Here is a 25,922-nt window from a genome sequence, read left to right as displayed (position 1 = left end):
CAGCATTCTATTAGTTAAGGTCATCAGTAATGTTCATTTAGTCTCTGAGTGACATGAGCTGTTGCTGTTTCTTTCAAGAAGTTGGCATCACTGTCTAGGACAGCATTAAGTTCATTAATTGTTTGTGTTGATGTCTTCCTTGGAAAATTAGCAGACAGCTACATTTTATGCTTCCTGTTTGAAGCAGGAAGGATACGTCAGGATTTAAGACTCTTAAACACACTCCTGATTCAGGCAGCTAGAAGAGGCACCTATTTCCCTTCCTAACTCACCTGTTCTACAAGACTAGGGAAGGTAACAAAGAGGAAAGGTGCAAGGACTTGGAAAGAAAGAAACAGGAAAAGATCCACTACAGCTGAGAAAGGCAGCTCTGGAAGAAAATGTGGGAATTGTGGGAAGGGAAAGAAATGCTGAGGTGGAGATAATGCATTAGGAACTGAACAGGATAGAAGTCATGAGGAGGAAAAACTTTGATCATGGGCATATCAGTTCTGGAATATTAGAGGGACATCAGAGTAGGACAGTGGTGTAATATGAACGAGAAGAGAAAACTGCAGTTGTAGCTGTAGAAAAAGTATACACTGATGCCATCAAAAGGAGATTCAGCTAGGGAAGCAGAGGAAGTGAAAGCCACACTTACATTTTAAAAACTGAGAGGAAGAAAAACAAAGGAGATCATGACAAAGATAAGGAAGTAGCAAGGAAACATAAAATGTTGTGAAGTCTGCACTAGATCAGAGCGTATCACCCTATCTAGCTCAAATCTGACAGCTGCTGGTAGCAGAGATGTTGTAAAAAAGCATATAAAAACAGGCCGTGCATAAAACAATACCTTCCCTCATATACTTGCCACTGCCCAGCAATTAGTAGTTTAGGGGTTTCCCAAGCCAAAGGCTGCATCTGAACAATTTGTACAAATACAATCTGACAAATACGAGTTCTCACAGAAGATTTCAGGATTTGTCTAAATATGAAGGTCTTTTACTCAGAAAATACTGAGGCTGAATAATGACATCTTTACACTGTGGTGTGTTTAAAAATGTTACAAATCAATTTACAAAAAAAAAAAAAGATTATTGAGAAAGGAAACTTCAAATTCAGTCTCCAACTTAATAGGGCCTCACGGCTATTACATCCTCTTCTTAACTTGCTCTCTTACGTATTTTTCTTGTAGAACTAGGTGAAATTTTATCAAAGAGCAGATGCATGCCTGGGTTTACCAACATTATCATGGCTTTCAGGGAATAAAGATTATAAATAAAAACAATTTAAATTGAAATATCCTAGTTCTAGTTGATGATCTTTTAAGAATGCAAGTCCAAGTAAACTCTTCTTTCAGTGTTGATTTTCTCAGAACTTCAGGTCAGTTCCTGCTCACTGCAGTAGTACTAAAAATTCTTAGTGATTTTTAATGTCTTCTGAAGGAAGTGAGTAAGGTTTGGTCCTTTCATTACATTTTCTGCTGTATTAACTTACTAGAAATTAAATATCTCAAATTGATTACATTGTGCACCCTTGCAGTATCAGATATCATGGTCAAAACTGGAGAAAGTAAAGCAGCAAGAAAATGAGTCAGCATGATTTTTTTCCAAAAGAAAAGAAAGGAAAAATACTTGTAACAATAGGAAGATGGGGGGAAAAAATGCAAATCTCTGTTTTGGAAGGGGGTCTGCTTTGTGGCATGATGAAGACTCGTGATATTTTAGAAGTCATCAAATAGAGAGCCAGCTTTAAAGATGAAGTACACTAAGTCTGGGATGTAGACGGAAAGATAACTCACAACTGTATTTTAAGATACAGGTTTGCACAACTGTGTGCACACTTTTGTAAATGTCCCTTTCATATTCTCAAGCACTCGATATGCTTACATAATGCAAGTACTTCCATGTGCGCTTGGCACACTGAAACCAGAACTGGCAGTATTTCTTTGACAGTCTGATATATATGTTGACAGTGGCTTTTTTTTGCATGAAATGAAACTCTGTGAGGAGCTCAGAGGTGCATGGCAATGTACATCTGTGTAAGCGCAGCTTTGAAAGTGGTTGTCCTCTGTTGTTCAGGCTGGTGTTGCAAAGTCCTGAATCTAAGGAGGAATAAACCCATACACTAGTACAGGCGGGGGGCCAACCACCTGGAAAGCAACTTTGCAGAAAAGGACCTGGGGGTTCTGGTGAACACCAAGTCGAACATGAGCCAGCACTGTGCCCTTGTGGCAAAGAGGGCCAACAGCCTCCTGTGCTACATTAGGAAGTGTTGCCAGCAGGTTGAGGAGTTGAGCCTTCCCTTCTACTCAGCGCTTTTGAGGCCGTATCTGGAGTACTGTGTCCAGTTCTGGGCTCCCTAGTAGAAAAGAGAAAGGGACATACCAGAACGGGTCTACTCAATGGCCATGAAGATGATAAAGAGCATGCAACATTTGACATACAAGGAGAGGCTGACAGACCTGGGATTGTTTAGCGTGGAGAAGAGAAGGTTTGGAAGGGGATCTTATCAATGTGTATTAAAAATACATGATGGGATAGTATAAAGAAGACACAGCCAGACTCTTCTCAGCAGTATCCAGTGATAGGACAGCAGGCACAAACTGAAATACAGAAAATTAGATTTAAAGATTTTTAAAACCCCTTTTTTACTGCGAGGTTGGTAGAATATTGGAACAGGTGCCCCAAGAGGTTGTGGAGTCTCCATCCTTGGAGATACTCAGAACTTAACTGGACGTGGTCCTTAGTAACCTGCTTTAGCTGACACTGCTTTGAGCAGGAGGGTTGGACTAGAATAGTCCCTTCCGGCCTGTGACAAAAGTCACTGTAAATCTTCTCACTGGGAAAATTCCAAGATAAAGTTTCCTTATTTGACGTTGAGGTGGACCTGTTACTTTTATAAAACAGTTGTTAATGTAACTTCCCGTGAGTTCAAGAAAAGTTAAGGAAGTAGACCTAAAAATCACATCCTGATTGCATTCACGTCTTTATTACACTGCATAAAAATGTTACCATAGCATTGATTTAAGTATGTAGTTTTAATTTATACTTTTTTCTTTGCAATCTACAGTAGATTTCTGATCTTTTCAATAAGCAATAGAGGGTAATTTCTCAGACCTAATTAATACTAGATCAGTTCCTAAGGTTGTGTTAAAACATTCTATTGACACCCAGTTGTGGCCAACTGTCTGAATTTTCCCCAAATTACGACACTTTAAAATTATTATCTGCTTTCTAAAGCACACAAGCAAACAAAAAAGACTGCTGCAAAATGTTTTACAATTAGGAGAGAAGGGGACTTCAGGCTTATAACTTAATGAAAGCTGCTTTAAGACAGACATAACAGAAACCAGTTTAACTGCAGATGTTAAATAAAGCATTGCTGGCAGGCAGTATAGCTGAGCAGAAACAAAATGTAGCAACACTTAGCTCAACAGGAAAGAATTTTTATAATCATGAATCAAAAACAAGGTAATGCCAGCAGATAGAGCAACAAACTAGAGCTCTGCCCAAGCTAGATACCAATCAAGCACCATGTATGGAGATCTCTGCCCTCCCTAGATGTCTTTACAATCACTGCCATTGTACTGTCCTCTAAGCGTATGTGTCAGAGGTGGGGAGAGTGATATTAATGTTGATCCCTGGAGTTCTGAATTACAGGCACTGCCCCTGTATCCTACCTCAGTTACAGCTGGCATTGTTTCAACAGCCAGATGAAAATTAAGAATAATGTAAGTGCTTCACAGAGATTGCACTATGATTACTAGAATGTGGCCTGCTGAGAGTATCATTAAATATTAAAAATAATGTGATGACATATAAGAAAACAAAGAAAGCAGTCAATATTCACTGCAAGAATCAATACTGTTATACATGATAATGCCAACAGCATAATGCCCCCTGAATTCATTTGGGGATTTTTTGCCAAAATATTGCAGATATTTAAAAGAGTAAAACCTTAAAAATCTGACCTTAAAAATCCTATTAGGTAAGTACAAAATGCTGAGATTCTCCGCTTCTGAAAACTGTTGGAAATATAAAACTTCCCATTTGCACTCACAGGCATATACTAAAATCACCTCAGTAAGTTGTTCCAATCTGGCAGGCCAGATCCCACAATTCTTACCATCATTAAATAGTATCTTACTCAGCAAGGTGTCCTGATGACTTAACTGGGATTGTCCAAAATGAGAAAAGTTAGGGAGATCTTTGTCTCCCTCCAAAGAAGAGCTTTCAGGATCTGGAGCAAGTTCATTACTGAGTATTCTTATCATATAAAGTCTCGTTTTCCCTCAACCTTTACATTCAGCTTGTGTAAACATTTACTGTAACTTAAATGCCTACAATTTTCTTGCGATTTTGAGCGTATCAAATTCTAGGGGCAAATTCTGACTGTGTTTGTTCCACTTTGCTTGGAATATCTTCACTGATTTCTCAGTCATGAAGTGACTCCAGACTTACTACCGTGTATCAGAGACCGCACCTGTTCCAGTAACTCAAATCCCATTTTTGACTAATGGGAGTTGATTTACGTGGGAATGTTTTGGGAAGTAAGCTCAGATATGGATATGTTGTGAACTCTTACTGTTTGTTCATACTCTTTATGGACAAATTAGCGCACCATAATGCAGTAAGTATACCACAGCTTACTCCTTTCTCAAGAGGATAAGACACACATACATCGTACTCACTAGATTCCTTTGCAAAAATTTCCCCAATTATGTAAGGCATGTGCATCTAAAATGATGGGAAGGGACGTTGAAAAGCTAAGGCCATTTTCTGTGGAACTGAGTTAAGGTGGGTTCTGTTGTTGAGAATAAAATCTGTTTACTCAATTTAAGTTGCAAGTTGAAAAAGAAATAATTTAAGTCAGATACCTCAAGTTCTAATAGGCGAATTCAGAAAGCAAATACTGGAGGAGAAAACAAGGTTACTTACTAAAGCTAGAGTTCTCAAAATAACTTACCTCTACAGACTCACTTTTCCTTTGTACCTTTGTCTTTGGAACTGTGCTCTAATAGGCAGTTGGGACTTGAAGATACGAGGTATTAATATCTCCCTTTATAGATCTGTCTTTCATAACTGGAGGCTAGATTTAGTAAAGGGCAAACATACCTAAAATTGAATTTAGCATTTACTTCTCTATGTCCAAAACAGCAAGTCTGAAGTTCTACATCTGCAGTGACACAGCGTAACTTAGTTTTGACAAAGCCAAAGAGCTTGCTTAACAGTAAACCTAATCAGCAGGCAGAAGTGAGGCCTTACTGCTTGTCCAAGCTCTGACGAGCTTGATCCCATAGGTGCTGTCAGAGCATCCTCAGAGCCTAACACATACTGACAATTTTGTCTCCTCACAAACCAAAGCTGAAGGCGAGTCAACTTAATTTCTAGACTACTTGCACCTACGTCCCAGAAAAATGCCCTGACTACAGTGAGGGGAAAGTGGGAGCTAAAAGTAGGATGGACATCATTTTTGTCAGTCACTTATTTGCCCCTTTCTTCCATCTCACACTCAACTAGCACATTCACAGCACCTCCCACTGCAGCACTGCCACTGCCGAGATGCTCAAGGACTGCCCATGCTGGATAAGCCAGACAGGTAAGCCTGCCACTTACGTGAAGGCTTCTCTAACGGAAGAGAAGCTGTGTTCCAGCCCAGCAGCCAGGGACTCTGCCCCGTGCTCAAGGATCACGCCAAAATAGCCATATTCTGCCTGGCAAGCATGGAGCAACATAGCTTTTCCTCTGTGACATGACCTGAAGCTGTGAGGTAACTGCGGGAAAGGAGAGGGCCTATTGCCATCATCTGATCCAGTGGGCAGAGTATTCTGCACAAGGGAGCAAAATGGTGTAGAGGTCTGCCCTGTACTTGGATTTCAAGCAGGGCCGGTGCAGGTAAACATAGAAGACCGTTAAGGAACTTCCTTGTTGGTAAGGAGAACTTGTATTCTAGTCCTTGCTTCCATGTTTTTTTCTGTGTTTTAAGAAAGTAAAACACATAAAGATCCAGGGGAGCAGAGATTTAGAGCTCGCATAAATGCTGAGTATTCTTAAGCATTCTGCATCTTCAGCCTGGTGAACTGTAAATTCATCTACACAGTACCTTGCTCTGGGGTTGAAGTAGGCTGCAGCTTTAGGGTGGTTTGGCTTCCATTTTGACATGCCTTTTGACAGCACTCCATTCTGGGTCCGAAACACCAGCCTGGAAGAGGATACCAAAAAGTAAGGTGTTGCTGTATTTTAAGTCCTTCACTGGAATGCCCTTCTCTGCTATGCATGAGCAGCGTTCCACTACAATTAGATTTCAGGGCTTTTTTTTCTCTGAATCTAACTCAGGAATAATGGAGTATTCCAGCCCTAGGTAAGCCTATTTATCTGTAGCAATGGTTGAAATAACCACTCTGTTTTACAGTCCTGTTTTGAGCTATACAAACCTTTTACATCAGAAATTGAAGTGAAGGAAAACAATATGTAGCCATATGTAGAGAGATTTGGGGACTGAATTGCATTGGCAGGGTCCCTTCAGAAATGCTGCAGCATCAGAGCTGACCTTGTTCAGGCAATTCAGTGTTTCTGCAGGCATTCTCTAACTTCATGCCCTTCTCTTGCCCCATTTTGTCCTTCCTTCAAAGTACTTGCTATCACTGTTGGACATTAAAAACCTTTTCAGACTTCTGTGAAAGCAATTTTCTTAAGGAGTAATCAGCCAGAGGATTCAGCTGTTAGGTACATCTATAGAAGCGATATTGAAAAGCCCACAAAACTTAAGTAAGTTTTGACTGTTTCTTGACAGTTGCTGTTACCTTTGTTTCACTCCAAATTTTCTCATACCTTCTTCTCTCGTGTCATAGCTTTTCTTCAGTGTTTCTGTTTCTTGCCTTTTTTTTCCTCGTAGCCCATCTCCAAACAGTAACAAAATTCATATCAGATTTGCTGCTGTCATATTAACTATTTGGAAACTCTTCAGGGCAGAGACCTGAATGTACTTATAGCAAGCCCACTGCAATCCACTCACCTTTAGATCTGTGGTATTCCTGTAATAAACATGATTAACAAGCATAATGGATGTTTTGAATTTTTTTTTTTTTAATGTTTTGGGAAAAGTCTTGAAAATCTTTCATTCAACCTCTCACTAACGTTTTAGGTGAATCACTTATTAAATAGATGTACTTACTATCTCTGAAAAATACTGTGTATATTATTTAATGCTTTTACATCATATTTCAGTATTTCAAGGGAAGGCATAATATTCAAATATTTTATTTTATTATTGGTATAGCGTTTCCTAAACAAAGCATGTGAAGATTACATTTTTATCATATTGTTTTTCTAAATTCTTTCTTAAAAAATTGATTTTAAGTGTCAATTTGCTGGAATTTTAGACCCTAACACATAACAGTACATAGCAACTCCTGTATGCATCTTGGCATGTCACAAGTGGAATCAGTCAATAAGCTCTTCCTGAGCAAAAAACTGAGTGATACTAATATATGTATGTCAATAGTGCTTTAAAAAGGGATTTAGAACTAAATTTTGAAAGGTATTTAAAGACTTACAAGTGCAGCTAATTATGAGTCTCTTATGACATGCTAATGACCCTATGTCCACAAAAATTAGGGGTACCACAGAAGCCTACATGGATTCAAAATTAATGTTAGACCAATCTGAAATAATTTTTTCATTTCAGTACTTCTGGGAGAGAATTTCTTTCTTGGCAAAATTTTGCAAAAAACATTTGTTGAAAAAAAGTATACTGAACCTTCATGCCTGGCTTCATAGATGTGATTAAAAGTTGTAGTTGCGCTAACCTGTAACGAAGACGGTCAAGAAGAGCACCTTTATGTCCTATTTAGGCCCACTGCTTCAAGATCTGTCTCACCAGCATATTTCAGTAATTTTCTTCTCTCAATTTCTACTGAAACACAGCTGAGGCCAAACCTGAGAATTTAGTCATGAGTCTTATGTGCTTCTTTCCTGATCATTTTCTTAAAAACCATTTGATTAAGAAATCCCACATGGCTGCAATTTTTAGTGTTATACACTCTACTTACCTTGGTTCTATATAGCTTTGGTTATATTGTTTTCAGAAAATTACTTCTGATTCTCACTGAAGTTCTTACAAATCCAGACTATTTTAGCAATATGTTCATATATCCTAAGAGAAGAGAGAACATAAGATAATGAAGTTGGGCATTAGAAAAAGACTTAAACATGGGCTCTTAGAATTCCACATATACTGGGGTTTTGCTTCTGATTTCTTAATTCCTTTTTTAAGTTTTGAATTGAAATTTTCCTGTTAACAAATATCTTTACTAATTCTCAGTAGTTCTCAACATTCTGAAGCACTTTTCTCTGATTAGAAAAAACAATTTTGATTCTGGGCCCCTCACTGAAATCAGCCAGTGCAGTTGCTAAGTTAATTGGACAGGACCATGCGATTAAGTGCATGTCCTTCTCACAACCCATGTCCTGTCATGGCCCTTCAAGTCAAGATGACTTCCTGCAGTCATCTAAGAAAAGACTTCGTATTTATCATGAACTTCGGTGCATGGAGGTTTGCTCTAGTAAGATGTCAAGTACCAAACGATAAAGGATAACTGCTTTCAACAGCATCATCAGAAACTTGCAAAATCAGTCTCCAAGCAAGGGAGATCTCGGATCTGTCAGGCTTACACAGGGAACATTCCAATCCAATTCAGATTTACTATAAGGTGTGTAAAATCTGTTCTAGTTTTTCTAATTGCTTTATAGTTCTGTTTCATAACAGTTAAATATTTGAAACCATTATCTGGGCATTATAGTGTCATCTGAACAAAGCATTGAATTAAGCATTCCTTAATCAGGAATCCTTCCAGTACTATCAATTAAATGATGTTTAAATTCATGTTTTAAAATTAAACATATACTGAAGTGCTGGCTGTTATTGAATACTATTTCCTCTTTGCTGGACACATTTGCAGATCTACATTTAGATTTTCTACATAATTTTTAACTATAAGAAGAATAATGCACTCGGTTATTTGTATATGAACAATTATTCACTGTAGTTCTTCTTTTTCTCTCTTATGTTCCATTTTTTACCTTACTATTCTTATCTTTCATATGAATACTTTCTGCATGAACATTTCCTGTGAGCGTAGGAATTTGGCATAAGAATTCAAATACTGTCATATTATATTAAATTATGTGCTCGAAGTTGTTGAAGAAACTGCTGTCCTGTTGCAGAAAAAAACAAATTTGCATTTATTGGGTGAGCAAAGAAAAGCTGACACTTTGTATTAGCAGCTGCTAAGCCAGGATACTGGACACCCAAGGAAGATTTTGTGGAGGCATTCTTGCTTCCCAAGCGGAAATAGGCATTTCAAAGGGGGAAAAAAAGTAACACCAGTTCACAAAGTCAAATGGAGACTAGTGCAGGATTCAAAAATCCGAAGTGAAAAAAATGCAAAGTTTTTATGTTAAAATACTGCTTCCTGAACACATTTTATCAACAGATGGTTTAAAAAATTTCTTTCTCCATATATGAATTTAAACATTTCAGGAAGCTAATCTATTTCTTTCTTCTGTTTTTTTTTTTTTTGACACATTCAAGTTTTCTCACAGTCTCTCAGCTGTGATTTTTAACTTAACTATTCATACAGATTTGATCTGTGAAATATCTGGTGGGGCTGTGTGAGATAATTCTACTGACACTATACCACAATTTCTTTTTCACTTGGAGAATTTTTACATGGAGGTATTTGGATATTTGTTTTTAAAAAGATAAAAAAATACTCCGGGGCATAAGAATGACTTATTCAAAGCACTCCTAGAAGCATTTGATATATTAAGAATCCCAAATACTGTCTTATTCTGAGCAACCTAGTAATGATCTGCTTGGTGGACTGTTTTCCTTCCAGTTTAGAACTGTAGCAGTCACATTGTTTGACTAAAAGAAAAAAAAAGGATTATGAGAATGTATGGATCTTTTCAGTAATTGCTAATGCAATTCTTATCCAAATCCCAGTGAAGGTTACAGAACATTTTTCCTTTAGTTTCAATAGTCCTTAGACCAAAGTGTTTTGTCATATTTTTGAGGGAATGCAAATACATTGTTCCTTACCGCTTCTCATTTTACCATCTCTTCACATCTGCTCTGTTTTTCTCGTTTTGAAATACAGAAAACCAGAAATCTAAGTTGCAAACAGGTAACAGGTATCCAGATCACATAAGCACTTCACGGAATGCCCTTTGGAAAAAATTTTATATTGAAATTTATATTCAAAGTAGATACTAGAGACAGAAAAAAAAATGGAAAAGAGAAGTGTCATAAATCAAAGCAGTCATCTGGTTTAGTGTCCTGTGGATGGTCAACAGCAGATGGCATCACTTGCCTGCAGCAGAGTTCCTTCTAAATCCCGTATGTTACTAGTTTGTTGTGACCTAAATCGTACAGTACAAATTCCCGAAGCATTTCATTCATTTTCAAGCCTTTCTGGGAAGTCTGACCCTATTTGTCCACACAGATCAGAACAAATTTCATAGATCATCCCACATGAGATACTTGTTTTGATAGTTTTCAAACATTCTCTTTCCAACTATTAACCAAAGGAACTACACAGGAATGTAGGTATGAATTCTTACCATTTAAGTTTTGCGGACTTTTGAAAGATAGAGTTTATAAAACATTTATTAATGAGTAGTAAGTGATTAAGAGACATTTTAAAGAACTTAGAAGCTTAACTGAAGTCAAAGGGGAAATCCATAGGCAGCATGAGTCTGCAGTCAAGTTGTAAGAGGCAATATGGAGGTATAAGAGGCAATGTGGGCTTGAGCCTCTTAGCTGGCAGAGACCTGTCTACTCTCACTACTGATTTATCAGAGAAATTCATTTGAGAACAGCTTGCAGATGTTGACAAGGCAGGGTGCTGAATAGGAATTTCTTTGGGAAACTTCAGAATTGTTGCATATACAACTAATCTGACTGCCTCCTTCTTGGTTAGCACAAATCTTTTCTGGAAGGTCTGTGTCGTGGTTTGGGTTTATCTGTTATTTAGTAGTGTCTATCATATAATTTGATGCAGTGAGGCTATGAGATTTTTTTTGTCCAGCTTAGGCTAGAGCTAAGCAAGGCTAACTTGAGAGCTCACCAAAGATTTCTTTTGTCTAATGTGACACCACCTCTTCTCAACAGGAAACCTGATAATGTGCAGAGAGAAAGACCCTGTTCAGCTCATCTTTGGCTAGTGCAGAGGTCTTACGGATTTCCCTGAAGTAAAGGCAAGCGACAGCCAGCTGAAGGAAAGAACGATGGAAAGGGGGCTTAGTTTCTCAAAGGTTTGATTGTCAAGCCTGCATTTATTTTTTTAAAATCGTAAAATAACTCAAAAGCATAATTAAAGACACGTGCAATTTCACTTGGAATTCTTAGTGCTTAGAGGTATCCTGTTGGGGATTTTAAGCTTAGCTAGTGTGGCGGTTTAGCCTTGACCAACAGCCAAACTCCCACCCAGCTGCTTGCTCGCTCACTCCTCACAGGATATGGGGAGAAAACAGGAAGAACAGGAATGAGAAAGCTGGGAGGGGCATATAAAGACAGGGAGATTGCTTACCAACTACTGTTGCGGGCTCAGGGAGGGGGGTGGATAAAGACAGGGACATTGCTTACCAACTATTGTTGCAGGCAAAGCAGGCTTGACTTGGGGAATAGTAACCTAATTTGTTGCCAATTAAAATAAAAATAATTACTAATTTGGGTAATGGGAAGCAAAAAGACAAACATTAAAACAACACCTTTTCTGCCCGCCCTTTCCCATGCCCAACTTCACTCCAGACTCCTCTACCTACCCCCCGAAGCAGTGCAGGAAGGATGGGGAGTCCATAACAGTCAGTCCATAACAGTTCCACTTTGCCTCTCTTTCCTCCCTCACACTTTTCCTCTGCTGTAGTGTGGGCTCCTCCACAGGCTGCAGTCCTGTCAGGGAAATCTGCTCCAGTATAGGCTGTCCACAGGTGGCAGTTCCATCAGGAATATCCATCTGCTCTGATGTGTTCCCCTCTGCAGGCTGCAGGGAATATCTGCTCTGCCATGGAGAACCTCCTCCTCCTTTCTCTGACCTTGATGTTCTCTCTCCTGTTTCTCACTCTTTTTGTTCCCTCTTCCTCTCTCCCTGTGGCGTTTTCTGCCCTTTTCTAAAATAAGTTTTCAAAGAGGTGCCACACACTTGGCTGATGGGCTCAGCTCTGTCCTGCCCTTGCAGAGCCGGCAGGAACTGGCTGGAACCGGCCGTGTCTGGCACAGGCCAGCCCCTCACCTCCTCCCGCCGAGGGCACCCCGCAGCCGTCACCGCTGCCAAAGACTCACCACCTACACCCAACGCACCTAGGTGTACCTGAAGTGGAGCAAGTTTGAATAAAATTTCTTGTATTAGTGCTGTTTTGTTCAAGTCCAAGAAGGTTTACCATGTGAGGGTAATCAGTTTTGCCCTCTAGTGGAATAGTTTGGATAGTCCTCTGTTAATTTACTTCTTGCCCGCCCTTGAGTTAATTCAGCCAGTAAAATTCACTTCTGTGGGAACAAATCTAGAAAATTCTGGTCTGTGATTCTGATCGTTTCAAATAAATGTTTTCTGACTAGCACCTGCAAATACTGGATACGCTGCTAAGTACATGCACAGCTCTTAAAAACAGTGTGTGATACTTGTTCTCCTGACAACATAAAGTCAGGGGTGTGGAAGAATCACAGTATTTATTAATTAGTAATTAATTAATCCGTTTCAAAGGTAAGGTTACTGCATCTGTAGTAATTATCTCATATAGCGAGTTTCCAAAAGAATTTTAGAACTTCACCATAAAAAAACCCAGAAGACTTCAATAATATAAGTGATGCTATATTTTTTTCCTTTGGGGGTATTTCTGAAAGAGTGGAGCCCGCTAGAAAAAGCATATTCAAAATGACTGTAATTTGCAGACCGTATATGGCCCTTGGTTTATCAGATAACTTCTATGGAAGTCAGTGAGATTCTCTTGAATGGGTAAGAAAAATACATTTTCTACCGTTAAAAGTTGTATCTAAATTATTCTAGCATGAAAATATCTAAACTGCCATCAGCTTGGGAGTTAGAAATGTCTCTGCAATATGAGTCACTGCATTGTGGTTTTATTCTGCTTCTATTATCATATACCTAGGTTGACTCCGTCAGCCTTATCGGAGTACTTGGAGATTTACACTGGTCTAACTAAACAAAATCTAATCACGTGTCTTCTGTTATTGAGAGCACTGTTGTAAGTGCTTCAAAACAACGATCTGATTTACTAAAGACAACATTGCAGCCATTTACAGGTCTACTAGAAGGAACTAGCCCTGCTTTTCTTCTGGCTGGATTGGGATGTTGTGTAGCAGTTTTATCATAGTATTACAGCGCATTGGTAGAAAACTAAAAAACAACACATGATACTGAAACTGACAGCAGTTGTGTGAAACACATACATGTAAAAAAAAAAAAATAATTCCAGCAGATGGGAGGAACAGAAATAAGAATGTTTTCTCAAGATCTGTTCAGAAGAAAACATTGTTGGATGACTTTTCTCCTTATATTCAAAATGAGTCAGCAAGTCTTTTGTTACCTTAAAAGTTGAATGGTTAAGTGATAAATAAAAGATGTGTTTAAGATAGAAAAGCAGAGGCAGGTTTAGTAGGCTGTTGCACCTGAGCCATAATCAGAGGGGCCTCTTGCCCTCAGTATCTAAGGGGATTAAGCGTATCTCCTCTGCAGTATTTGTCACATACTTCAGTCTAGCAGAAGAACTCTAACGTCTGAGGTAGGTCTTGTTTCCAGATCATCTCTGTAGCTGCTGTATATTTCTAAACTGCAGTGTTTCTGATGCTAAATTAAAAGACAATCTACAGGGTAATATTTGTGGACAGTGATTTTCCACAGCTTATCAAGCCAATTTACATTCCTTTTCACGAGAAGTGCATATATGGGGCATAAGGCAGAATTTGATGAATTCATTTTCACTTCTGATTTGCCAACGGTTTATTTTCCTTTAGCTTTTGAACACAAGCAGTCTTCATTATATGTCTAGATAGTTCTTTCAGCTCATAATATTTCAGAACCGTTGGTATTATTCATAAAAATTATACTTTTCCTTAGAGTTAAGCATAGAATTTGTCAAAACAATACTTTTACAAAAAGCTGTGTCAAACCTTTCATATAACTTAGCTACTTTTTTAACCAGTGATAATACATCAGTAAATATTTTTAAATGTTGTTGATATTAAAAGTAAAATGCTGCTCTGTTGTAAATGTGTGACTAAAATTTTTAAGTTAAATTCAGAATCGGTTTTAATAGTCTTTAAGTTTCACTAATTTCAATGGAACTATGAATGCTGGACACCTGTGGGAATTCAGGAAAACCTGAAGGTGTTTTTCAGTTGTAACCAACATTTTGGCAGTACAATAAAATAATCTGTCAACTATTTTGGAAAAAAAAATCAAAATTTTTAATCGAATTTTCACTCTTTACCTTTTCATGTTAAGGAGGCGCATTTTAATCATGTTTATTCTTGTATTTTAAAATGATTATCCAAAGAGCTGCATTCATTCACTTTTCTTATGTATGCCGGCTACTATATGGTTGGTATAAGAGCTCCCTCTATAGGTTTTATTTTAAATACCAGTGTAGGAAAATACAGAGGAAAATAAATTCCACTTCTTGTCAGTGCTTTGTAAACATACTCAGTTGAACAACATGACCTCATTTTTAGAAAGCAGGATTTTATGAAAAGAAAACCATCGCTTTTATCAATGGTTAAAGTATGAAAATGTAATGTTATAGGTTTAAGTTGTATTCACAAAAATTTACACTTTTAATTTTAATAGCAGCCTGATAAACTGCGTAACTTCAGCTGCTGATATGTAAAGGAATAAACCAGCTTTTTTTTTTTTTTTGTAACTACTTTTAATACATGTAGGTATCAGAGCTCTCGAACTGCGGAAGTATGGCTCACAGAGTAGTACGAGTTTCTCATCAACTGACTAGTATTCATGTCTTTGAATAAGGACTTCTACCCTTGATGGCACCCTGGTGGTATAGTATTCATGTGACAACTACAGAAATTCCTAGTAAGGGAGGGACAGGATATTTGAAACTATTTAATATACAGCTATCAGCATCATTTAGCAGAGAGAGAAAAAAGGAAAATCAGAGCCAAATGACCTGCAACTTTTCCCTAGACATCAGCAAGTGTTTCTAAGTCAAATAAGTAATCCTGCATACCTCATGATGGGAAATGTGGTTGTCGGTAGTAATAAGCTAACCATCTGGCCTCCTTTTATACAGAGATCTTATTATTAAAAACAAAAGCAAAAAATCTCTGTAGGAAGGAACTCATTCTCTTAGTTCTATTTGAAAATCAAAGCCTACTGTTTTCTAGTGAAGATCAGGCAGGAGTGAGGCCTGACAGTTACTAAGCAATGTGCCAGCTTGTATGGACCTATTAACTTTACTCTACATGCAAAATATTTGCATAAGCACATGTACACCCGTCTCACCATTTCCGCTTCCTCGTGTATGGGAACACCTGGGTCTTGCCGCTTCACTGGCAAGTCAAGGGGCTTTCTCAGAGCAGTAGAATTCCATAAATTCAATCTTTGGTCCCTTCCTATATGGGCCATTCGTTGCATTCATCTTGTGAAAGGCAGCAGTGCTCCCCTGTCAGATGAATTATTCCCAAGAAGGCACAACCTGTGTACCCAAATCCTGTAATCCGTAGGTTATCGGTTAAGGTTGTCAGTACCTCCTTATCTTACCTAAGCGGACAGGGAGAAGGAAAAAATTTCTGCCTCACAATGGATGCAGAAGGTGAGCACAATTCCTGTTCACAGCGGTGCGGCAGCTGTGCTCGGAAACCAGCGATGAGGAACTGGTCTTTGGCTGATGGGCAGGTGCTCAGTGCTGTGCTAGCTCTCACACGTCCAGCTGCACATAAGCTATTATACGGCTCCATTGAGAATACAATTTAGCACAGTATGAGGTTGCGTTATAGGAGATTTCTCTTGAATATCTTAAGTGGTCTTCATGAAGAAATCAGCTGCACTAACTGAAACAGAGGTAGCTGACTTCAGGGTGTATTAATACAAGTTTGCATGAACTTTTCTTTGTAGGTAAATATGAATTTGGTATATAGCTCTCTAGTATCATAACCAGCATTCTGAAAGTTAGTCTGTACTAGTCCCCTGTTCTACATATCTCATGGCATGACACTGAACATACAGAAATAGAAAATTACTGAGATAAGTGAAATTGATGATGCTTTAAAGGGAAATTTTAAGCCCACTACACAGAATGTGCTTCAGGGATTATAAAAGAAATCTTCATGTGCATTGGCTTTCAGAGATGAAAATGAGGCCTGTATACATGCATGGAAGAAAATTGTTTGGTTGCAAGCTAATGGAATTCTTGTGGTCATTATTGCAATTAAACAGTAATTAAACAGTTTGAGACAATCAGTGAGGGTAGTGGCCTGGAAATAATTCTCATTGTATAAACTTTGGATAATTAAAAATGTTTTTCTTGGATGTCACTGCTGTTACTCTCGATTTGCAAATGAGAGAAGAATTTTGCCTGCAGTCCAATTACAGATGCTTTATATTCTTGAAAAAACAAGAATGGGTCAGAACACATATATATTGTAGATGTTTCTAGTTCTTATTCTCATGCTATTCATAAATATAGTTTACAAGAAAAATATGTTAGATTTACAACAGCAAAAAAGTCAGTTAAAATACCTATTACTGTGCTTTCCAATTACTCTTCCAGCTCATTTGTGAATAGGAAGCCACTAATAAATTCCAATTGCCTTATGAGCCATTGGTTTTGTATGTAATTGCTGCTTTCTTAGTCTGCACAATGAAAAATTCTGTCAGCAAGACCAAAAATTTTAAAGACAGGTTTTCATCATTTTTGCTTCTTAGAAATTAAATAGCTGTGTGAGGAAAATACTGTTTTCTTACACCTGTGTGCAGACCCTCAATCTTCTTGCCAGTGACAGCTGGAAAGGAAGAAATACATTCAACATTGTAAATAAAGCTCCTGTAATGGCCATGACTTCTAAAAAATCTAAGGATTTCTAATATTTGAAAGAATGCAGAGGAAAATTAGAACAACCATAATCCAGTTTTATCTAAATCTGCTACAAGGAAATTATTTTCTCATAATGTAAGTTTCCATACTCCTCTTAGTGATAGATTTGTGGTTAAAGGATCCTAGCTTTCAGAAGAGCTAGATAGATTCGGCTTTATTTACATAAGAGAGTGGAGTAGGTCTGTATCTCCGTATCGGAAAGAGCTCCCATCACTGAGCAGAAAAAGTTCATTACTACCGTCTGTGGTAACCGGCTTTGTTTTTTGCAAGTTCCACTTTGCACGTGAATGTTTATGGGGCAATGCCCTGCAGGTGGAATAGGCAAATCAGTTACTCATTTTTCCATTACTAGTTGTGTAACTGTTAATATTCAGGACAGAGGAAACCCTGCTCAGAAAGAAAGGCTTAGGCACCTAGGAAACTTACGCAGAAACTCAATATGCTTGTGTGCATATTGGTGGGGCTCCAGGACTTAGGTATTACATGAAATAAGCAACAATTCTGAAGAGCTAAATTTTGGATCTGGGTGCTAAGTATGGAAAGTAAATGGAATTCTGCACTCCTAAATCTTTTTGTAATCCCTCTATTGGTAAGGATAGCTCACAGGAAATTACTGTATGTACGCTCACGGGGAAACAAGCTGCAACAGTAAGTGATGCAGACGTTAGGGGAAAAAAAAAGCTGTATCTCCATCTACTGCAGTAATTCCATGGTGCTGAACTTGGGAATGCTTGTTCAATGCACATGTAAGAATATGTGACACTAAGGGGTATAAAAAATTTCATCTGTAAGCTAAAAGGTAGGACAAACCAGGATAGTAAAAGCCTCCAAAAGGCCATGTATTATCTAAATATGTATCGCATGTTTCTTAAATTTACCTATCAGAGAAAAACAGGTACATAAGACCCAAACTTCAGAAAGTTAAAATACTATTCCAGAGGAAGAAAATGTGGTGGGCTGTACTTTTGCTGTATTTGGCTAGTTCCTTGTTTGTGCTGTATTTGGTTAGATGAATTCTGTAAGGTTACATTTACTCCTGAGACTGCCTCTTACATCAAACATCAGAATCCTATTCTGCTCTAAGGTTCATCCAGTTTTGTAGCAACTCTTTTAAAGAAAATTTTGAAATCATTAGAAGCATTACATGCAGAATGAAGGACTAGATGCTGGTCTTGAAAATGCTGGTATGATTTAGAAATAACAGTCTACTTCTGAAGAACTGCTCCTGATCTATACTAAAACAGATTAAATTTATATCTGGGCTAAATGTGTTTTATCTTCTTTGGTTAATACTAATATGATTACATTAAAAACCCTTCTTGCCATCTGTCAATTTGAAAAGAAATGCTGTTAAATTTATGGTTATTGTTTATGCAGAGAGAACAGTCCGTTTCTAATCAGCTAAGTGATCATAGATCTAACAATGGCAATTCCTATAACAAACAGATTGGTTAAAAATGAAACAGCAAACAGCAAACACAACTGCAGAGAATGTTAAGATTTAACTCTTGTTAAATCAGGACTAGATACTATGGATTAATGCAAGATAAAAAGTACTAGACACTTAATGCAAGGTAAAAAAGTATAAAATGTTGTAATATACTAAGTAGAACTTCTAAGTGTCTGAGGAATCTGCAATTAAGTACAGTTTTTAAAAAATAAAATTCACTTTATCCCAAAATAATTTTGTGTGCATGTATGTGTGTTGTAATGCTGTGTGTCTTCTAAGCATAATTTTCAGCATTTCAGAACTAGCATTCTTTATTTTGTTATACTACTGCTTATGCAGTCACTAAAAATATTTATCCTTATCCTTTGAAAAGAATTGAGATTTCAACACAGATCCATTTCTAGGAAATACATGTTTTCATATGCAGTTAAGGACTTGACTCTGAATAAACAAAAAAAATTCTGTCAGGTAGCTAATTTTTCAGGATAATTTTTCAGGGTCTTAAGGCTATCAAATGTTTTCCAAGTTGGAATCACTGAGAATAGGAAGAAACATTATAGGAAAGACATCTTCAGAGTATTGGGGGTGAGCCCTTTTTGTTTTGCCACCATAGCTATATTCTGTATTTACGATAAGATGCAGGAAGTACCATATCGTGCATGGTATAATTGTTCAACAAACGCAGACTTCACTTTAAAAGTAGAAAAGTAGATGTGGCTTAAGACAAATGCACATATTATAGTCTAGCCAAAAGAAATAAAGCTCCTAGGATGGGCAGGTTTATTATCATGTGTATGCTATCGCTCCTGAAGTAACACAGGCCACAGCAATTGTAATTTGTACTCCAGTCATTTCCAGCCTTTTTGATGAGGTCTACTTTGTAACGGAGTGGCAGGTGGGACCGATCTTCCTTTGTCCCTTCTGACTAAGTCCAGCATGATTTCTTTTCAATCTTAAGTCTTCTCCAACCTTGTCTTTTTTTCTTTTTTGGCTGCGTTTTTTGCTTGTTTAGGCATTCTTGATTGTACGGCTTACCACTCCTGTGATTCTTACCAGTTTTCATTGGCAAGTACAAACACCAGTAGTCTTCCTTCATATGCTGTGGAAGTGCTGAGGTTGCTCTTCCCTTTTAGGAAGGTCCTCACCAATTCTGTGAAACCTTCATGGTTGCTTGGAGGTACAGGAACCCTCGAGAACCTTGGAATACCACACAGTCTCTTCCTCGTTGGAGGCAGATGCAAGTCCTTGCATCAAATATTCCTTTGAGATTGCTCCTTTCCCCCACCCACTGAGCCACATGCATCAGGGCCTACCTTATACTGGCCCTATTTTCTTACACCAGCATATGACTAAGTATATTCTTCCTTGGTGTCACTGAAATCAGTGGCAGAAGATGCACGCTTTCTAGGCAATGTATGGTCTCCTTTGTTAGAAATAATGGTGAATCTCAAATACAAGAATTAACAGGTTTTATTGTGCAGTATTTATTTGAACTGAACTTCAGTAAGATTGCATCAGCACAAACTGATAGGATTTTCCTTAAAACAGAGTTTTTAAGCTTTGTTCTTCATAGAAGAATTGGCCTTAATATTTTGACTGGACCCTGGATCTAGGTATAAATAATGACCTCTTACCTTAGGTCAGAAAGAACTTATTTTACTAGTTTAAATAGACATTGTCTGCTGTAGGTCTCAAAGCCTTTGGCCTAGATTGGTATTAAGAAATTATTTGACCATAGCAGCCCAATAATAGTGTTACTGCAAATAATTTAACAGGTAAGTTGCTTTGGTACCATGAGGGAATCCACAAGTCTAATTTTATTTCATATACAGGAGGGTCTTTTGAAGCGTCAGTTTAACCACAGGAAATTCAGTCACTGTAAAGAATGCTAGCAATCTTTTTATTCTGAAAGCTTCATTTATATTATTCATAGGCTAGAAATCTGAAAGCATGCTGAAAAGTTTTTTTCATTTCATTTCTGAAATGGCATTTCAGAAATGCCATTAGGTTCAGGTTATTTAGAAAAGCAGGATCCTCTAGTTGTTATAAAATCCAGTTTGGGGGATTATCTTACCGTTTAACCTCACTACGTAGCAAACCAATAGCAAGAATGTCTGAACATGAAATGGCTGAAATCCTAACTCTTCAATCTTACCACTTACTGCCCTATTGAAAGTACCTTTGGAAGGAGCATCAAAAACCTAATTCTCAGGTATGACTGGGTAAATCACTTGGTTAGCACTCACAGAAACAGTTAAGTTTATGAAGAAGTATGTTTACACCCATGCAGCATTCTCAGCCTGCAAAAGTTAGGTTTAATGTCTGATTTTACAGCCAGGCATGAGAACTGGTTCCTGGATCTGGATAAATTATTTTCTTAGTGTCCTAAGCAATTAATTGGTGATTCAATTTATTTCAGTTTTTGTTTTCAAGATTGTTATTACTTTTCTGAAAAAATTCTTGAACATCCCATTTTCCTCATAGTGCAGTATCACACGACTACCAATTTAAACACAGGGAAACAAGAAACTCAAGCAGAAACTATAGAACCAAAAGACTACAACTGACTTGTTTCCGATGAGAGTGTCTTCAAAGTAGGGTTGATTATGCCTGATCCAGGATTTGTAACCTGACTGTGAAAGTGGCCCTGCAATCTCCTGCACCTGCACTGGACCGAGTGTAACTGAAACTGGATGGCAAAAGAACCCTTGAATCTACCAGAAAATACTTATCCAAAGCTTTTAAAGAGGAGAAAAGCTCTCAGTCACTTATTTACCCCTTTTCAAAAAATACATAGAGAAGAAAATACGGACATGCAATCTTACCAAGTTTAGCTGTTTTAAGCCTAGACCTTTATCGAGTTAAAGGATTGTTTGGTAGAACAATACAGTTTGGTAGAAACAGGTTTTTTATTATACTCTCATAGCTTAATAGTTTATGAAGCAGATTATGATGTGGTTGCTTTCAACAGCAGGGAAGTGGATTTGATGACCCTCATGTCCTTCCACTCCCATTTCTAACTAAAATTTTTCTCTTTTACTGCAGACCAGAAGATGGTGAAATTCATCCTGAAATCTGTAGACTATACATCCAGTTGCAGTGTTGCTTAGAAATGTACACAACAGAAATGCTTAAGTCCATATGTCTGCTAGGATCACTGCAGTTTCATCGGAAAGGTATTGAATTGCACAAATATACAGATGCTGATTTAAAAAAAGAACAGTCTTTTGGGGCATGCATGGGTATTCACGAAAGACAAAGCAGCAAATTGTAAAATGAACTATACCACTGAAGCTTTTCAGCTACTGAAAAAAAAGCTGTATTTCTATTTCATTATCATCATTTTGCAGAAGTGTGTCATATCAGGCACGTATCAGTAATGTCTTTGTAGTTTAGAAGTCTTGAATTTTTTTTTAAAAGAGTGGTCCCACAAGTTTTAGCTGTTGTTAGTCAGATCAGTGATTTTATTAGAGGTATTTGTTGGGTATGATATTTGAGGGCAACTGTTTGGTGGAGGAATATGGCAAGGTTTTAGTACTAAACTGATCCCTTACTATCCCTGTTGTTATTTATCCAGCAATGCCAGCTTATAGCAAAAGATGGATAAACATGGTTAAAAAGCTGTTATAAAACTAGATACTAGATTCAGAACTGAAATCTACCTCATAGAGTATTTTTACACACAAAGGAGATCTTTGCTTCAGTGAAAATGCATCTCTCTAATGATTTCATATTTGATTAGCCACCTACTGAAAGGAAGATGTAGAAATGCAGATAATTCACTGAATAGGTTACTTAGTAACCTCATTACTCAGTGATGGCACGCACTGATTGGGACTGTATCTGTGCTAATTGTAACTACTCTTTCTCCAGATACTACCTCAGCAGAATATACCAGGTAAAGACAAGACAAAGTTCTGTAATGAACTGTCTTGTAATGAACCTTACATATTTCCTGTCATGCTGAAAGATCCCATAATGTATTTTTCACATCCAGCTGTAGAATACTGCTAAAGCCAGTGATATTTTTACTATGAAAATAAGAATTAGAAGTTTATAACTGCTCGATAGAGCTTCTCAAGTCAAAAAGAAATCTGTAAAATAGGAAGAGAGAGAATTAACAGAGCCGTCATATAACGATGCCAGTAGCTGCTAAAATGCATCATCATTTTTTAAGACAGATTGTACTATATTTCCTAGCATTGGCTACAGTTGTCAAACCACCTTCTGTAACTGCAGAAAGAAAGTAGCCTGAGATGACCTGAGTAACCCCAATATGCCTTATCTCTCCCTTTTGCCTCTGGATGGAATCTACATTAATAACTTAAACTAAACATCAAACAATTAGATGTCTGAAGTTGGATAAGATGAATTACAGCATTATATGTATGGGCCAGCTTAGTTCCTATCTGACAGTACTTTTGATACACATTGGTTCCTCATCTCACCATAGAAAAAGTCATGGTAGCTATTCTGCCATTGCTAAATAGAGTAATTTTTGTCCTGTGTCCATACAGAGGTAACCACAGTAACTTTGCTCCAAGTTTCTGTGACATTCTTTGAGAAAAATTCATAATAGGCAAAAATTATATAATCACAGGGATTTGAATAATTTGAATTTTGGAACTTAGCTCATAGAACATTGCTTTTGTATATTAAATACTTTATATTTACAACACCTAGAAGTATTGTAAAGGCATCATGCAACAAGAGAAATTCCAGTTACATGTCAAGTATTTTTTCACAGTGAAGGTAGTCATATTCTAGAACAGGCACCCAAAGAGGCTGTGAAATCTCCATCCTTGGAGATATTGATAACTCAGATAGCCCTGAGCGATATGATGTAAGTTGGCTCTGCTTTCAGTAGGGTGTTAGACTAGATGACCTTGCAACTTATTTACTCTATGTTCTGCCAAAACATACTATTTTCCAAGGAGTAGAACGAACCCATACCTTTCTTTAATTTCTTTACTTATGTAGAATGGTACTGCAGTGTAGGCAAAGTGCATAAATTTATCTCTAGGAATGAAAGAGCCGGTAATTAATTATAAAATATATTGTGCTGTTGCTAGTATATAGCTTTTTTACTTTTTCACCTGTTTAGCTTTTCACTGGTTTTTCACCATCTGAGTGACCATATTAAAAAAAATCGTTTTCCTTGTATACGAAGAGTACTACCCTTAGAAACTTTGCTTAATTCATAAATGTGCATGTCTGATGTTCTTGCTGTGTCTTGAAGCTCATTTTTCAAGGTAATATTTTCCATTTGGATGTAATATTTTCCATTTTCTAGTCCTCTTACCTGTTGGATAAGTGGTTTTTTAGGTTTTTAAATCTCTCATGAGATTTCACCAATTAATGTTCTTACTTGGGAGCCATCAGAGATTCAAGTAGAATGACATGCAGGCTGTTCTCAGCAACCTGCAGCTAATAAATAATAATGTGGGTCCTGGTATCTTCACCGGACATTATAAAACAAACTATAGAACTGATAAAGCTAAGGCAGTTCTGATGCTCTTTTCCCAAGAGAAATTCAGCCAGTGCTCCCTACTGGGAAACAGATGCTCTTTAATGAAACACCATACTACAATTTGAAGAGCTGAGCTCTGGGTATTTTCACTGTCTTTCGCAGCACTGATCTTCTATCTCTCCTTATCTTTCTGTTCTACTGAACAAACATTCCTGTATATACTGTATAGTATATATCAAGCTTCCTGTACAGAAATTTCTTGCATATTTACAGTGCTTTAGATTAACTTACTACTGTCATACAACCGCTCCTAGAAAAGTCAGATAGTTTGTTATTTCTTTGAGATGTAACAGTCACAGTGGGGCCAAAAGCCATAAATATTTCCAGCTGTGTTATGCAGTAAGTAAACTGAGCTAAGTGCTCTCTAATAAATGTTTTTCTAAGACACATACAACACAAAAACACTGTGTTGAAAATACATAATGATTGCAAAGTTCAATATTCAGAAAGTTTGCAAAGGACACAGTGAAACGTGCGCAAGTAGCCTTAATTCAAGCTTTTTGTAGTTACTAAATCTTTGGTTACCTGATCACATATTTTATTACTCCTCCTTTCCCAATCCCAAGAATCCTGGCTAACTAATACACATGTAAATATTTACTTGGGCATACATCTTTCTTTTATCTTAATTGTTCAGTGTCTTACATTGTATTTTTGCAATTGCACACAGTTCTGTTCTCAAGGCAGAATCCTTTGGTTCTTCAGACCTTTCTCAGTAACTCATACTGAGTAACTGATGGGAGTGTCTTCAGAACTGCCTTGAGTAGTGAGGTAGTAGCAATTTTTCCCATTGTAAAGAAGGAACAAAGAGAGATTAAGCTAAAGATTGCTGATTTAGAATCTGAGATCGCAGTGTACTTTATGCAGTGCTGTATGGGTTTATAAATGAGTAATTTTTCAGTAGCTTCATCTGCAGCTAAGTGCGAAGAGTCTCTGGGTTGAGCAACCAGACAATTAGAAATACTTTGGCAATAGGTATTTTGAGGAGCTGGTTTTAAGCAACTTGGATAGGATCACATGAAAGCTTTGGGTAGGTATAGAGTCCAGTTTTCAGGGCAGCACTGTATGAAACTCTCCTGTGTCTTCCTGCAGTCCCTAACATGATGGCTTTAAGGATCTTGCTGTCCCTTTTGTCATAGCAAATACCTGTTGGGGGTGACTATAGTAAATACCTATTGGGGCAGATATGGCAGATGGCAGCTCATGTTCCAGCTCTTCCAAGAAATCTTCTGAAACTTCTCACTGCATTTGTTCACCTAGTTTTCTTCTGCATCTTTATCATACTCTGGCAGAACTTCTCTGGATAGAATCATCTTTCTCAGACTTTGCTAAGCAACAGATGAGTTCACTTACCTGGGACCTGCAGCTTCTCTGCTCGTCTTGGTTTTGCTTTATAATTTATTTCAATTATATAGCTTTGTGCCTTAGGGAGAAGTGTCAAACACAGTTCTTAAACCTAGTAATACCTTTTAAAATTTGAATCAGAGTTTCATGGAAAATAAGTTATTCTGAAGGAGCCTAGGTACCTCTCTGAAGTGTTTACAAAATTCAGCTCTAATTTCTTTAAATGTTGTATGTCTATGTCGTGGTTTAACCCCAGCCAGCAACTAAACACCATGCAGCCGCTCGCTCACCCCCCCCCCCCCCCACCACCTCTGGTAGGATGGGGGAGAGACTCGGGAGGGCACAAGTGGGAAAACTCGCAGGTTGAGATAAAAACAGTTTAATAATGGAAATAAAACAAATTAGAACAGTAATAACGATAATAACGATAATAACAACAATAACAGAATATACAAAGCAGGCGATGCACAATGCAACTGCTCACCACTCG

At 37.6% G+C, this 25,922-nt stretch overlaps 1 protein-coding gene across 1 annotated transcript in view; it reads left to right on the top strand.

Annotated features, from left to right (window-relative positions):
- RGS7BP (regulator of G protein signaling 7 binding protein) overlaps positions 1-25,922 on the top strand; it is a 42,140-nt gene that overhangs the window by 5,241 nt on the left and 10,977 nt on the right. Inside the window, exon 3 of the mRNA XM_075136795.1 lies at positions 21,604-21,734. Coding sequence (XP_074992896.1) covers positions 21,604-21,734 — 131 coding nt within the window. The remainder of the gene's footprint in view (positions 1-21,603; positions 21,735-25,922) is intronic.

This window comes from Calonectris borealis, chromosome Z, assembly GCF_964195595.1.
Source record: "Calonectris borealis chromosome Z, bCalBor7.hap1.2, whole genome shotgun sequence".
NCBI classification, from domain to species: Eukaryota; Metazoa; Chordata; class Aves; order Procellariiformes; family Procellariidae; genus Calonectris; species Calonectris borealis.
The sequence above is the reverse complement of the archived record's forward strand: the minus strand, read 5'-3'. Positions and strand labels throughout refer to the sequence as shown.